The following is a 15,903-nucleotide window of genomic DNA, read 5'->3' as shown; positions in this document are numbered from 1 at the left end:
GTTTTGTTGCAATTTGTCTTTTTTGTCAAATGTTTTTTGTGTCATTACAAATACTTCAGGTTCAGTTCATTTCTGATTTGTAACTCGGCAGCTCTAAACTGCAAATCAATTTCAATATTGATCACAAAAACTAAAAATAAATAAAACAAATAAAAGAAAAATGATTGACACCATGAACAGCTTGTTTCAAGCATTAAGAGCTCACTGTGCATACTCTCATTGTAAGTTAAGTCTCCCTTAAGTTTTCTTTAACTGGCAAAGGGGAAGCTGAATGTGTCACTGTTGTTTTTCTGTGCAGTGGGAAAAAAAAGAAGCTGCACTGACAAATTTGCACAATTGAAGTGATTTAAACCTGATGAGTCAGGAAGTTGTGTGTGAACTCCTGTTGCACTTTAACTGAACTGAATGTCTTAATGTAACGAGATTGGCATGAAAGATAACACACGCAGATAGAGTTTCACTTCATTTCTCGGCAGCTAGATGATGTCTTCCTGGTTGAAGGGTTAGATGCGTTTGTTTTCTAGTGTTTGGGTTTGTGTGAGGTGACGTGGTGCGATGACGGCTCCTCACTGGCATGTGCGTGCAGACTCGGTGAGAAAACATGGCTGCCAGTGAGGACAGCAGAAAACACAGGCCCCTCCACACAGAATCCACAAAGGTTTCTTATCGTCATTGGTGTTTCATCTGCACAGAAACAGGGTTTCATCATCATACTCTGGTGTTTGGATATTGTTTGGCAGTGTTGCCAAATACCTTTAATGAAAAGTAACAAAATTCTCCACAGTCAGTCCGACTTTCCGACTTTTTTTTGGGAGGGGGAGGGTCTGAAAAGTCACAAAATAAAGCAACAGAGTCATTTAGTCGTATACACTGTGTATATTGTAATGTGTCTTTGTCTCTACAGCTACAGCTGGAGACATTTCCTGAAACAATGCCATGTTTATGGGAAACTTTTTCTAAACAACAAAGAAAAAGATTTACGTTTGTGTGGATATGGCCTTGGTTTCTCCTCAATCATCAAAAATAATCCTCCATATTGACTCAAAGATGTTGTTTGTGCTTCTCTATGTTTGACACAGCACAAGCAAAGAGACACAGGTCCACTGTTTTCAACAATTCAACCCAACCCTTTCCTGTAAATTGTCAGTCAAAGATGGAGAAATGTTCTACAGTCAGTGGCCCCTTGTGCAGTCAGTCGTTTCCCTATCCTCACTTCCTGCAATAAGGTTTTCTCTGCTTCTTTTTCGCCAACACTGTCATGCTGAACGTTTAAAATAACGTTGGCTTGATCTTATAGGCAGTACCTGGATAGAGTGAGTGTGTTGCTGTAAATCAATATGCGTTGCTTGCAAGACCTTAGATTTCACAAGACCATGTTTGGGCGGTACTCAAACAAAAGAGAAGGACCTGTCACACAACGAGGAGCGTGACGCCACATCAGTTACTCTACTTAAATTAATATTTGGTTTTGAGCGTGGAATGTCGTGTTACTAAACACATGGAACTGTCACTGCTGAACAATGTTTCTAAGAAAGGTTACTGTAACATACATTGACTGTGTAGTGGCAAAAACTGTACAGCAGATGGAGCTGTAAGATTCACACTGAGCCTATCAGATACAGCACCGATAGATTTCAAACATTTAAGTGCATTAAAAAAGTTCATGCTAATGATTATATAATATCTGACTTAAAATAGGAACAGGGGATTTGAGTCGTAAGATAACAAATGTAAAACCTTGTTGCCGAGTGTTGAAACACAACAGTTTAAAAAAGTGTCATCAGTGTGTTCCAGTTCCCACAGCAGCCAGTAATGAGCGTTAATGTTTCTGACACAGAGGTGATCGTTAATGAGGTCTGCTGTGAGCCACTGCTGCTTCAATAAACACTGATCAACAGTTTCTAATGCTAATTACCCCAGAGGGAGCAGAGACAGGCCCGGTAATAGATGTTTATCAGGGTAACAGTGACATCAGGGGGCAGTAATGAAAGCTCCTGGGGGTAAATAGTGACTCACGTCACTGACAACACATGCTGAAACTCTGGTTGCTGCAGGTAACTGAAAATAGAACACTTTGTACTTTGGTCAACAGCAAGAAAACTAAATAACGGGTCAGATTTGGATCTAACTTGCTGGTTCCTCAATAAGCCTGGTCTTTCTACTAATCCCATCACACAAATCAAGGGACATACTGTAAAATCAAGCAGACAGATTACAGAAATCCTGAACTGTGGCCGCTCTGTCCAATCTGGGGCTGTTTTCTCAGTCAGTCCATCACAGGGACAAACAACCATTCACTCTCACCTTCACAATGTGAGAGTGAAGTGTCCAATTAACCGCATGTTGACAGGGTGGGAAGAAACCAGACAACTTAGCAAACATCCATGCACACACAGAGGCCTGGACCAGGACTCCAACCAGCAACCTTTTTGCCTTTTTGCTGTGCTAGCCACGGGTTCCATTATGTGGCCCTCCTAGAAATGCCTCAGCAATTATCTGACTCAACAGCAGGTTTTGTCTGAGGTTTTCTCAGTGTGGTGTGGTACAACCCCGTTCACCAGCTGAAACAGATCCCAAATCAGGCCTTTACAGAGCAAGAATGTCAGAGAATGTCAGGATCAGAGAAAGTCGAGGGAATAAGATGGACAGAGGAGGCGGACACAAGTGGGACAGTCCAAAGGGATAAGGACAGTCTTCAGGGAGTGTCTCCCTGTCAGCTGAAGGCCTCAATTAAGCTTATAATTCTATTAACATGCTGGACAATGAGACTCCTGGGAGAGCTGAGGCCTTCAGGACACTCATTACAACTTGACAACATACCTGCCCGCTCTACCCTGTCACATAAAAACACTCAACGCAGCATGGGTAGCCAGCGCAGACGCAAGCACAATTTTTTACTATTTTATATGCTCGCATTATCCTTATATTATACTTGGCGTTCACATAAAGACCTGTGACTATTGCGACTGAATTTTAGAGTGATAATTAATTTGACTGGAATTCTAGCTAAAAACTGATTTTCACATTTTGTGCTCCCACTAGCCATGCAGCAGGCTTTGATCTGTAAGCAGGTTACCGCAGCAACCGTGGTAGTTCGGCCTAGTCTTTTTCATCGTCTTTTTCATAACCTTTGCACCCCCTTCTGGCACCTTCAGGAAACGGGTAATTTACATGGAGCTTGAGGTCTACATTTAATATACTCTGACAGGACAAATTAATGGTGGTCTCTACATTTACTTTAGTTTAAGCTTGTTGTAGCTTGTGTTTTCAACCCGGCTTATATGACGTACAGTAGAACGCTGTAGGCATGGACCCAAAACCAGAAGTTCTATCGTGCCAATACAGGTGATGCAGACCTGCTCAGGCTTCGACAGAGTAAGTAATCTTAGGAGACATTATTTGAAGGTTGAAATCCTATATTGTGTTGCTTTAGGGTCACTTGTCATGAACAAAGTGAACAATTGTCTGTAAATAACCGGAATGAGTGGCCATTTTCTGATGGCAACTTCTCTGCAAAGTTAACTTTCACCATGAAATCGGCTGGGAGGACAGTAAATGATCACAGCAGAGGACATTCCCTGCAGGCTTTGTGTTATTAGCTCTCTGTTGGAGCCACAAAAGAACACTGTGTTCAAGTCGCTGCTGCAACAACAACAACAACAACAACAACAAAACAAACGTGTAATAATCTGTCACTTGTTGCTCTTGTTACTTTTGTGGAAAGTTCACAAGCACATTACTGCAGCGACATTAACTTCTCACTTTTTTGTGATGAAAATGGAAATTACATTTTGATAGTTGTTAGCCAAATCAAGCAATTATGACACAGAGGTGTCAAACTCAAATGACCTGGGGGCCAATGAGCATCTAGTCTGGTCAGGAGGGTTGTTGGTAGTAACGAGTAACAGAGATAGTTAGAGGAAATGTAGTGGAGTAAAGTACAATTTGCTAGAAATATAAATAACAAAGTAAAAGTACAGACACATGAATTTTGTACTTAAGTTCAGTAACTTAAGCACAACACAACAGTTTGTACTTTGTTACATTACAGCACTGGTTACTGTTTGTGATAAAGTCTGAACTGAAAACTATGCTATTATGGGATTAAATGCTAAAAACAAACCTCTCACTCTCTCTCTAGGTGGCTCTGTCAAACTTAGATCGGAGAGCAATTCAACAGAAGAATATCAAGACGAAACATCCGATACCAACTCTATTAACCCTCAAACCTTCGTGAAAACCCCACTGATGACGGCCGCGGGGGGGACACCAGAGCCCATCCCAGCTGACATAGGAAAGGTCACATCCTGGAGAGGTTGCCAGTCAGTCGCAGCGTAAATATATCGACTCACACCTATGGTTGAGTTAGAGTGTGCGTCCTGTTAACCTCTGTATGTTTTTGGACTGTGGCAGGAAACCGGAGAACCTAGAGAAAACCCACGGACACATGGGGAGTACATGTGTACACAACTCCATGCAGAAAGAACCAAGGCGGGATGGGAACCGGCAAAAGTAAATCCCGGAAGTGTCGCTAGCGCTGCTGCCTTAGAGCATAAAGACTCGTGACACAGTCTGACCGAGGGTCTTCAGCCCAATGTCAGCAGGGATTGGCCCCAGCTGCCCCCACGACTCTCATGAGGAGAATTAAGCCGTAGACAATGAATGAATGAAAATCACAGCCAATCATTACAGCGAGCTGGGAACATGAGCAGCAGAGGAGGCGGGGTTAGGGTTGGGTTGTTGACCATGGGCATGGCTGATGGACTCTCACAAAAGCAACCTAAAGTCATTTAGAACAAGTGAGAGCAACATCACCACTCTGACGAGGCAACAGGAGAGGGTCTGTTGATTGTTTTACTGCAGGTAAAATGTGTGATCTGGTTCTGGTTTGAAAGGTTCTGACACACCTGTCCTTTGCAGAACCACACTGTTCTGGATGGAGAACGTGACGTCTCTGGTAACTCCCCTCAGCCAGCCCATTGTGTTCAAGCTGGAGGGCTTCCATATTCCACCAGGCTACGGCCCGTTCCTGTTTTTTCTGGCTCTGTTTAACTACTTGGTGGTGCTGTTTGGGAACGGTGTGGTGATGTGTGTCATCATCATAGACAAGAGCCTGCACAGACCCATGTTTGTGCTGGTTTGTCACTTGGTATTCTGTGACATGATGGGGTCCACCGCAGTGTTGCCTCGCCTCATGCTGCACTTTCTGACGGGGGAAAAAAGAATCGCCTACGTCTCAGCCATCGTTCAGGGCTTCTGTGTGCACACGTACGGAGCCGCAGTGCAGACTATTCTGGGGGCCATGGCGTATGACAGGTAACAAGATGCAACACATCAGGAAAAAGAGTCAGCAATTCTTTTACCAGTTCAAAATAAGATCTGATCACGATATGCCTTTTTATATCATTCGATATCAATAAATATAAATCAAAGCAATATTTCTGTAAGGCTGGGTGATATGTCCTAGAAATAATATGTGTATATTTTTAGTCTATATACTGATATACTGGAGTTATATGTGGATATAAAGCTGCACACAGTTTGCTTCTCTGGACTCTTTTGAGATGTCTGTGCTTCTCAAAGCAGAGTGACAATACTCCAATACAAAACCTACAAAACCTAGTCTACTGTTTGTGATCTGTATTACATGATCTTAAAATACACTTATTATTGCCTTTTATTTAATGTTGTTTTATTTTTTATTTATTTAAAGGATAAAGGATATTTATGTCAGAAATGTTTTATGCTAAAACTTCTGCAATAACACATATAATTAGGTTTAAAATGACAACAAAGTGACTTTTAAAAAGTATAATTTTCTTGATTTTTAAGTATTTTAAATCAACATACATCGTAGTTTGTATTCCTTAAATATGATGATTATCAAATGGTATGATATAAAGTCATCACAGATACTTTATCATGACATAATATCCACAATCTAAGAGTATATTTTGTCTCATGTCACGATACAGACATAATATCGATATATTGTTCAGCTCTAACATGACTTATGTGTTGGTCTATGTCTGTGATGGTTTTCAGTTGTCCAGGTCATAGTCATCTTCAGTATTATGAAGACTGGACAATATTTTTCAAGTTTCTGAGACCAAAAATGTAGAATTTGTAATAATTGGTTGACATGACTCAAGAATCAAACCTAACAATGCCAAACTGTAGATGGAGCCCAGAAACCAGAAAATATTCAAATGTAAGAAGCTGAAAAATCAGGGAGCAGGATTCATTTTCCTATTCCTTTGTAGTATTTTTCAATATCTTGCTGCCAGATTTTCCTCAGAAGAACAAACTAGTAGTAAATTCTCATGAAGCAAATTCTCCGCTTGTTTTCAGAGCCTGGAATAATAAGTAGATTTTGGAATTATGAATAGATTTTTAAAATAAAGTCTCTTTAACTCATCTACAGTTCAGCACTGTGACTCATGACTCTTCAGTGATGACACTTTTTGAGTCGAGCCGAACCGAGTAGTGCTCAAAATGTATAGTGAAAAAGCACCAAAACTTTCTTTAGCCTGTGTCAAAGTCTAACTCAACCCTGATCTGGATTTATTATTTTCCGACAAACAGCTACTATACTCAGATTATCCAGGAGCTCTGTGGGTTTTTATAATGAAGACTTGTTTTGGTTCTTGTTTAGAAAGGCTAACAAATCCACGCCACATGTTGGTAGAATCTTGTTTGTTGATTTTTCAGCCATACAGTGCAGTTATGTGAAAGAGAAAGAGATGCTGTAAATATGTTTCCACTGCAGGTACGTCGCTGTGTGTGCGCCGCTCAGGTATCACGCCATCATGACTCCAGCTCGGCTGCACTCCTGCTGCGCGCTCTCCTGGTTTGTCGCTCTGCTGTGTATCGTTGTGCTCTTTGCCCTCCACGTGAATACGCCGCTGTGTGGCAACACCATTCGCCATGTATACTGCAGCAACCGTTCTATCCTGAGCCTGGCCTGCCGGTCCACCCCCATTAATAATATCTATGGTATGGACAGTACATCCTTTCAGAGTAAAGCTGCTAGGGATGGGCATTTCTGGCAAAAAATGTCACTTGAATATTGCATGGTATTATTTGTTGAATGCTCTAAACTCCAGCACATGAGAGCTGGAGTTTAGAGTATTCAACAGGGTTCACACAGGGTTCACAGTCTGTTGGGCTAATGGGAGCTCACGAGATGCATTCAAAGACCCTGGTAAATTGAATTCCTTCTGCATGATCTACAGCCAGTCTATTCAAATGGTGGCCTGTGGCCCATAACCAACTTCTTAGTGACCTAGCCTGTGGTTCCACCAGAAATAACTGAAGAAATAACTAAAACAACATATTTCACGGTCCCACAAAGATTCCTAGATCAATTCCCACAGTAGTCTGATTGGTTTGATAGCAGTGTTAGTTCTTTTGTATTCTGTTAAAGGCACTTTGAGAAGTTTGTGGCTCATATATGACATATGTTTATCTTATTTCAAAAAGACTTAATAAATCCTGCAAACATGCGTTAATCTCCAACATTAAGTAAAGGAAATGTCTAAACCACAAACAGGTTTCAAGATAAGGATCAGGATGATACAGCTATGATATGAATGCCGCATACTAAGAATAAATGTATTTTTCCATGTTTTTCTAGGTCTGTCCATGACATGGTGCTTGAGTACGGGGGTCTTTGTCATCATTGCTTTCACCTACTTCCGAATCCTGCACACGGTAAAACAGAGCAGAGATGGAAACAGAGCCCGCAGCAAGGCCTTTCAGACGTGTGCCTCGCACCTTATGGTGTATATAATCTTTGAAATAGCATCACTGATCATAATCCTCGGGCACAGGTTTGCCTCCGTCTCCCAAAACATCAAGAAGTTCTTCAGCATCATGGTTATCATCATTCCACCAGCCATTAACCCCATCATCTACGGACTATTCAGTAAAGAGCTGCGTGCTAGCATCATTAAGAATTTTACCACTGAATTAAGTCTGAAAAAATGAGAGTGCTTTAAAAATGTAAAAAAGGTTCCTGACCTCTTTCATGTCTGTACTAAACAATAAAGCGGTGCAGGACAAACGTCTGAGGAACATCCCACACAATCATAACAAACCTCTAAATCTGGGTTTCTTTCTTGAGTTCCGTTCTTTTAAATATTTAAATAAATAAAAGACACTTATGACAAGAACAGGTTGGAGAACAGGTTTACTGAAGTGTTTCTGTTACCTAGGCCACAGACTGGACTGTGGTCATAAATGGTAAACAGATAAGAATGCTAGTGCTTTAGTTTAAGGTAAGGTAGCTTGTGTTTTCAACCCGGCTTATATGATGTACAGTAGAACCTTGTAGTTCTTTTTTCGCGGCACAGACCCGTAACCAGAAGTTCTACAGTGCCAATACAGGTGATGCAGACCTGCTCAGGCTCCGACAGAGGTGACTTTCACCCTGTTGTAAGTCGATGTAATATCAAAGTAATCTTAGGAGACATTATTTAATTATTTATTAGTTGAAATCCTATATTGTGTTGCGTTAAGGTCGCTTGTCATGAACAAAGTGAACAATTGACAGTAAATAATCGGAATGAGTGGCTATTTTCTGATGTTAACTCGTGGCAACGTCTCTGCAAAGTTAACTTTCACCATGAGATCAGCTGGGAGGACAGTGAGTGATCACAGCAGAGGACATTCCCTGCAGGCTTTGTGTTATTAACTCTCTGTTGGAGCCACAAAAGAACACTGTCTTCAAGTTGCTGCTGCAACAACAACAACAACAACAAAACAAACGTGTAATAATTTGTCACGTGTTGCTCTTGTTTCCCGCTCAACTTTTGTGGAAAGTTCACAAGCACATTATTGCAGCGACATTAACTTCTCACTTTTTTATGATGAAAATGGAAATTACATTTTGATAGTTGTTAGCCAAATCAAGCAACTATGACACAGGGGTGTCAAACTCAAATGACCTGGGGGCCAATGAGCATCTAGTCTGGTCAGGAGGGTTGTTGGTAGTAAAGAGTAACAGAGATAGTTAGAGGAAATGTAGTGGAGTAAAGTATAATTTGCTAGAAATATAAATAACAAAGTAAAAGTACAGACACATGAATTTTGTACTTAAGTTCAGTAACTTAAGTACAACACAACAGTTTGTACTTTGATGTAGTATTTTTCAATATCTTGCTGCCAGATTTTCCTCAGAAAAACAAACAAACAAGAAGTAAATTCTCATGAAACAAATCCTCCGCTTGTTTTCAGAGCCTGGAATGATCAGTACATTTTGGAATTATAAATAGATTTTTAAAATAAAGTCTCTATAAAAGATCTACAGTTTGGCACTGTTGGCTTTCGTTCTTGTGTAGGACGTCGCGCTCATGACTATCCAGTGACGACACTCTCTGAGTCGAGCCGAACCAAGTAGTGCTCGAAAAGTCAGTTGCAGCGCAAACATATCGACTCACACCTACGGTCAAGTTAGAGTGTGCATCCTGTTAACCTCTGCATGTTTTCGGACTGTGGCAGGAAACCGGAGAACCTGGAGAAAACCCACGTACACATGAGGAGTACATGCAAACTCCATGCAGAAAGAACCAAGGTGGGATGGGAACCGGCGAAAGTAAATCCTGGAAGTGTCGCTAGCGCTGCTGCCTTAGAGCATAAAGATTCAGGTTCGGGACACAGTCTGACCGAGGGCCTTAAGCCCAATGTCAGCAGGGATTGGCCCCAGCTGACCCCATGACTCTCATGAGGAGAATTAAGCCGTAGACAATGAATGAATGTCACAGCCAATCATTACAGCGAGCCGGCAACATGAGTAGCAGAGGGGGCGGGGTTAGGGTTGGGTTGTTGACCATGGGCATGGCTGATGGACGCTCACAAGAACAACCTAAAGTTATTTAGAACAAGTGAGAGCAACATCACCACTCTGACGAGGCAACAGGAGAGGGTCTGTTGATTGTTTTACTGCAGGTAAAATGTGTGATCTGGTTCTGGTTTGAAAGGTTCTGACACACCTGTCCTTTGCAGAACCACACTGTTCTGGATGGAGAACGTGACGTCTCTGGTAACTCCCCTCAGCCAGCCCATTGTGTTCAAGCTGGAGGGCTTCCATATTCCACCAGGCTACGGCCCGTTCCTGTTTTTTCTGGCTCTGTTTAACTACTTGGTGGTGCTGTTTGGGAACGGTGTGGTGATGTGTGTCATCATCATAGACAAGAGCCTGCACAGACCCATGTTTGTGCTGGTTTGTCACTTGGTATTCTGTGACATGATGGGGTCCACCGCAGTGTTGCCTCGCCTCATGCTGCACTTTCTGACAGGGGAAAAAAGAATCACCTACGTCTCGGCCATCGCTCAGGCCTTCTGTGTGCACACGTACGGAGCCGCAGTGCAGACTATTCTGGGGGCCATGGCGTATGACAGGTAACAAGATGCAGCGAAGCACAAGAAAAAGAGTCAGTGATTCTTTTACCATCTGATTTGATCTGATCACAATATGCCTTTTTATATCATTCAATATCAATAAATATAAATCAAAGCAATATTTCTGTAAGGCTGGGTGATAGGTCTTAGAAATAATATGTGTATATTTTTAGTCTATATACTGATATAAGAGTTATATGTGGATATAATTGATTTTTAAGCCATACAGTGCAGTTATGTGAAAGAGAAAGAGATGCTGTAAATATATTTCCACTGCAGGTACGTCGCTGTGTGTGCGCCGCTCAGGTATCACGCCATCATGACTCCAGCTCGGCTGCACTCCTGCTGCGCGTTCTCCTGGTTTGTCGCTCTGCTGTGTATCGTTGTGCTCTTTGCCCTCCATGTGAATACGCCGCTGTGTGGCAACACCATTCGTCACGTATACTGCAGCAACCGTTCTATCCTGAGCCTGGCCTGCCGGTCCACCCCCATTAATAATATCTATGGTATGGACAGTGCATCCTTTCAGAGTAAAGCTGCTAGGGATGGGCATTTCTGGCAAAAATGCCACTTGAATATTTCATGGTATTATTTGTTGAATGCTCTAAACTCCAGCACATGAGAGCTGGAGTTTCAACAGGGTTCACAGAGGGTTCACAGTGTGTTGGAGCTCACGAGATGCATTCAAAGACCCTGGTAAATTGAATTCTTTCTGCATGATCTACAGCCAGTCTATTCAAATGGCAGCCTGTGGCCCATAACCAACTTCTTAGTGACCGAGCCTGTGGTTCCACCAGAAATAACTGAAGAAATAAGTAAAAAAACACATTTCACTGTCCCACAAAGATTCCTAGATCAATTCCCACAGTCGTCTGATCGGTATGATAGCAGTGTTAGTTCTTTTGTATTCTGTTAAAGGCACTTTGTGGCTCATATATGATGTATGTTTATCTTATTTCAAAGAGAAAGAAATGCTAATATTGTGCACCTTTTTGATTTTATGCATTTAGAGTTGCACCTGAAAGGACAAACACCTTTATTTTCTAATGTAAAATAGTTCCAGCTAATACTGGGCACACTTTTTTTAAATACTATTTAGCATGACTCTGTTTCTTTTGCTTTTCCATCAGTGATAGTACCTGGTATTTTTTTTAGTCCCTGCTCTGTCAAGGTTCCAAGTGGGCTGAGCCGATACTAAAATGTGACACCAACAGACTTCGGGCCACTGATTGGTCAGAGAGTGTTATCATTGGAAGAGTCTTGAGCGTAGTATGTGAAAGTGAACAATGTCAAACTGTAGATCAGTTAAAAATCTTGCAAACATGCCTTAATCTCCAACATTTCGTAAAGGAAATGTCTAAACCACGAGCAGGTTTCAAGATAAGGATCAGGATGATACAGCTATGATATGAATGCCGCATACTAAGAATAAATGTATTTTTCCATGTTTTTCTAGGTCTGTCCATGACCTGGTGCTTGAGTACGGGGGTCTTTGTCATCATTGCTTTCACCTACATCCAAATCCTGCACACGGTAAAACAGAGCAGAGGTGGAAACAGAGCCCGCAGCAAGGCCTTTCAGACGTGCGCCTCACATCTTGTGGTGTATCTAATCTATGAAATAGCATCACTGATCATAATCCTCGGGCAGAGGTTTGCCTCCGTCTCCCAAAACGTCAAGAAATTCTTCAGCATCATGTTTATCATCATTCCACCAGCCATTAACCCCATCATCTACGGACTGTTCAGTAAAGAGCTGCGTGCTAGCATCATTAAGAATTTTACCACTGAATTAAGTCTGAAAAAATGAGAGTGCTTTAAAATGTAAAAAAGGTTCCTGACCTCTTTCATGTCTGTACTAAACAATAAAGCGGTGCAGGACAAACGTCTGAGGAACATCCCACACAATCATAACAAACCTCTAAATCTGGGTTTCTTTCTTGAGTTCCGTCTGGACTTTCAAATATTTAAATAAATAAATAAAAGACACATATGACATACTATCTTTGTTTCTTTAATTGCTCAGCCTGATCACTGGCCTTCCATAACATCTTTATTGTCCTCTCAACAATTCACATGAGAATGCAGCTGGGATGTGGCTGCTTCTGCACAAAGCATCATCAATCATTCATCACAAAAGGCCAGAGGATTCGTTCCTGCTGATAATTCCTCTTTTAAGAAAGTCAGAGAAAACTGTACTTTTAACAATACTGATTATTTGTCATTGAACAAGTAGTTATGGTGCCTCCTAGTGGTCTATTTGTATGAAATTTTGGGGATTGGTCCCATTTGGTGAAAATCATCTGTACTAATCCAATCCATCCATCATCTACCGCTTTATCCTCGACCAGAGGGTCGCGGGGGGTGCTGTGCCAATCTCAGCTACATCAGGCGATAGACAGGGTACTCCCTGGACAGTTCGCCAGTCCATCGCAGGGACAAACACACAGACAAACAACCATTCACTCTCACACTCACGGTCAATTTAGGGTGCGCAATTTACCTAATCCCCACAACATTGCATGTTTTTGGACTGTGGGAGGAAAGCGGAGAACCCGAGAAAACACATGCACACACGGGGACAACCCGGGTCTTCTTGCTGTAAAGGCAAGAGTGCTAACCACTACACCAACCGTGCAGCCAAACCAACTTTATTTATAAGGCACTTAAAAGATAACACAGTTTGCCAAAGTGCTGTACAAAGACATGACAAAAAACCCTGAAGGATTCACCATGGCCTAAAATGAAAAAGGCATTTAAATTTGAGCGGAGCAATGTCATAACCCGATTTGTTCTGCACATGTGCGAAAGTGCGACTATTTCCTGTCACCACTATTGTATAATGACAGTTGAGGGATGACATAATTTTTTTTTGAATAAAATTAAATAATACAAGGAAAGATACCATGAAAATGAAGTATAACAAATATAAGCTATATTTATTGCCAAGCTGGTACCGGAAACCCGAGTTGTGCACACATACAACGTTACCACTAATGACATTTGTGGAATTACTAATAACACTAAAAATAACATAAATACAAAATGTGTATTTTATTTATAAGACACTGACTATAAGCTATTTTATTGTTAAGTGCAAGTTTTATATAGGAAGTGGTGCTAAGTAAGATTGGCTGAGTGAGTATTGTGGATGAGTATGTGTATATTTTAGCACAGATGTATAATTTTACTAATTTAACGGAAGCTGGGCTCCCATTGGTTCCCACGGAACTCAAACCCAGGTTGCCAAGTTACATTGCATATTAGCTAATGCTAAAAGATTCCCCTGATGGATGAATGCAGTTATAAAAGATTAGGCCGTCTCGAATACAGCTCACTTTTAGTGTCCATGAAAGAATAATTTGCCTCAGTCACAAAGCACTTATTCATATTCTCGTAAAAGAGGTAAGTGTGGTGATTCCTCAGGTTCACTATAGCTTATCGACTGTTGCCGTGTCTGTGACAATGTGTAACACTAGATGTTTTCTCTGCGACCTCCGAATATGTCTGACGTACTAAATCATTAAAGAATCATGAAAATCTTCAGTAAATAAAAGATAGCAGAAAATGTTAGTGATGTTTACAACATCTGTTTATTTACATATAAAAACTGCACTTGTTTTTTTCACAATTTGCCAACTTGTATATTTAGATTATCCTTAAACTTTAAACTTTTTCATTTTATTTGGTGTCTTGTTATTATGTTGTTTCTCCACGACACAAATGCGGCAAGAAGTAAACATTTGTGAAACCTTAGAAACACTTTCTTTAGAAATTGATCTTCGCCTTTCGGACCATCAACAGCGACAGACTGATATTGTTCTTGTTTTTACAATAAAAATAAAAAGCCTTCACAATAGAAACTAACTCTAGACTCTTGCAAGAACAAGGGAACGTTATGTAGCGTTGCCTGGGAAATGATAATGAACCTAAACAGAAGACGACATCTCGTGAGAAGTGCCAGTACTCAAAATAGTCAAATTAAAAAAGTGCCCGTACTGCTCCAAGGCAAATTAGATCATGACTGGCCAACACAGTCTAGATAATCAATGGGAAACATTGATATACCGTATAGGGTTAAAACTAATGATTATTGTCATCGTCAATCTTTGTTGATCAATAATTCTGTTGTTCCGTCATTAAAATGTTGTATGAAGTGTTGTAGTGACAGTATTGCTATCAAGTATCAGTGACTTCCTAACTTTAAAAGAAAAGTGTTGTTTTTGTAATTTCAGGTTGATGGAAAACTACACCTACAACAGTTTCACACTCCAGGTGGAGGGGTTAAAGGTCACACAGACCACCATGTACCCTGTCTTTTTTGCTTTGCTGCTCAACTATTTGTTTGTTATGATACTGAATGTGGGCATCTTAATTTTAATTATCATCGACAGAAACCTTCACCAGCCGATGTATCTCCTATTCTGCAACCTGTCAGTCAGTGACATCATAGGAAGTAGTCTTATTGTCCCCAGGCTGCTCTCAGATATCCTACGTCCTCCCTCTGAACGTCTCATCAGTTATTACGAGTGTGTGGTTCAAGCTTTCATCATACAAATGTTTGGCACGACCACTCACACCGTGCTCATGATCATGGCCCTTGACAGATATGTGGCCATCTGTAACCCACTGCGCTACACTTCCATTATGACCAACAGAATGGTGGTCAAGCTGTCGGCTTCTGCGTGGGGAGTGGCCCTGGTTTTGGTCGGGATTCTGCTCGGTCTGACCATCAGACTGAGCCGATGCCGGACTCTGATTAAAAGCCCCTACTGTGACAATGCCTCGCTGTTTAAACTCTCCTGTGAGAGCGTCTTCATCAATAACATCTATGGCCTCACGTTCACCGTGGTCTTGTGCACATCTTCTATAGGCAGCATGGTTCTCACCTACACTAGGATTCTGACCGTCTGTCTAACCAATAAGAACAAGTCTCTGAGCAGTAAGGCCTTAAAAACCTGCAGCACTCATTTAATGGTTTATCTACTCGTGATCATAAGTGGAAGCATCCTCATTATTCTGCATCGTTTCCCTCAGTATTCAGACTACAGAAAACTGTCTGGCATTCTCTTCATCATTGTCCCTGGAGGCCTGAACCCACTTATTTATGGTATACAGTCCAAGGAGATTAGACAATTTTTATTTGATAAGTTTCAGTCTAATAAATGTTTGTCATCAAATAGAAAGAGCATTTCTGTTTTTTTTTCATAATAAATCATATAAAACAATGACAAAAGAGTAATTTGATCATCATTCTACTTTTAAATGTTATTTATTTTGTAAAACACTGTATAAAGTTTTATGATCAACAACACAGAAGAAACATGAAATATTAGCTGCGTGGACAATTGACTATTTACATGCAGCATCACTTAAGGAACTCTGAGAAAATATTAGTCAGCTGCTGGGGAATCTTGGACTTTTTAAGGTATCGTTAGCTTATGAAAAACATTTGCATTGTACTTTACGAGTTGTTTTCGTAGTTATTTCTGGCCTACAATGA

At 41.0% G+C, this 15,903-nt stretch overlaps 2 protein-coding genes across 3 annotated transcripts; both read left to right on the top strand.

The window, feature by feature from the left end:
- Nucleotides 1–4,788: 4,788 nt before the first annotated feature.
- On the top strand, nt 4,789–8,069 carry LOC122779835 (olfactory receptor 2K2-like). 2 transcript variants are annotated; one of them, XM_044042485.1, is made up of 4 exons: nt 4,789–4,840; nt 4,921–5,316; nt 6,770–6,996; nt 7,637–8,069. In XM_044042485.1, exons 2-4 carry the CDS (start codon nt 4,937–4,939, stop codon nt 7,987–7,989), a joined length of 960 nt encoding a protein of 319 aa, XP_043898420.1. In that variant the 5' UTR covers nt 4,789–4,840; nt 4,921–4,936; the 3' UTR covers nt 7,990–8,069. The 2 variants fall into 2 exon arrangements, with proteins under 2 accessions (XP_043898420.1, XP_043898419.1); XM_044042484.1 differs by having other exon boundaries at nt 4,795–5,316.
- Nucleotides 8,070–9,879: 1,810 nt separating this feature from the next.
- On the top strand, nt 9,880–15,630 carry LOC122779699. Its single transcript, XM_044042275.1, has 4 exons — nt 9,880–10,401; nt 10,681–10,907; nt 11,858–12,196; nt 14,554–15,630. The coding sequence occupies exons 1-4, from the start codon at nt 10,022–10,024 to the stop codon at nt 15,609–15,611; spliced, it is 2,004 nt and encodes a 667-aa protein (XP_043898210.1). The 5' UTR covers nt 9,880–10,021; the 3' UTR covers nt 15,612–15,630.
- Nucleotides 15,631–15,903: the final 273 nt, after the last annotated feature.

Source organism: Solea senegalensis, linkage group LG13 (genome assembly GCF_019176455.1).
Source record: "Solea senegalensis isolate Sse05_10M linkage group LG13, IFAPA_SoseM_1, whole genome shotgun sequence".
NCBI lineage: Eukaryota > Metazoa > Chordata > Actinopteri > Pleuronectiformes > Soleidae > Solea > Solea senegalensis.
This window is presented reverse-complemented; position numbering and strand designations above follow the sequence as displayed.

Excerpts from the sequence above, each read along its gene's own strand:
- LOC122779835 (XM_044042485.1), top strand. The coding sequence starts at position 4,937 with ATGGAGAACGTGACGTCTCTGGTAACTCCCCTCAGCCAGCCCATTGTG. Across the intron at positions 5,317-6,769 it reads GGGGCCATGGCGTATGACAG|GTACGTCGCTGTGTGTGCGC; the intron begins GTAACAAGATGC and ends TTTCCACTGCAG. Across the intron at positions 6,997-7,636 it reads CCCCATTAATAATATCTATG|GTCTGTCCATGACATGGTGC; the intron begins GTATGGACAGTA and ends ATGTTTTTCTAG.
- LOC122779699 (XM_044042275.1), top strand. The coding sequence starts at position 10,022 with ATGGAGAACGTGACGTCTCTGGTAACTCCCCTCAGCCAGCCCATTGTG. Across the intron at positions 10,908-11,857 it reads CCCCATTAATAATATCTATG|GTCTGTCCATGACCTGGTGC; the intron begins GTATGGACAGTG and ends ATGTTTTTCTAG. Across the intron at positions 12,197-14,553 it reads GAATTTTACCACTGAATTAA|GAAGTGTTGTAGTGACAGTA; the intron begins GTCTGAAAAAAT and ends AAAATGTTGTAT.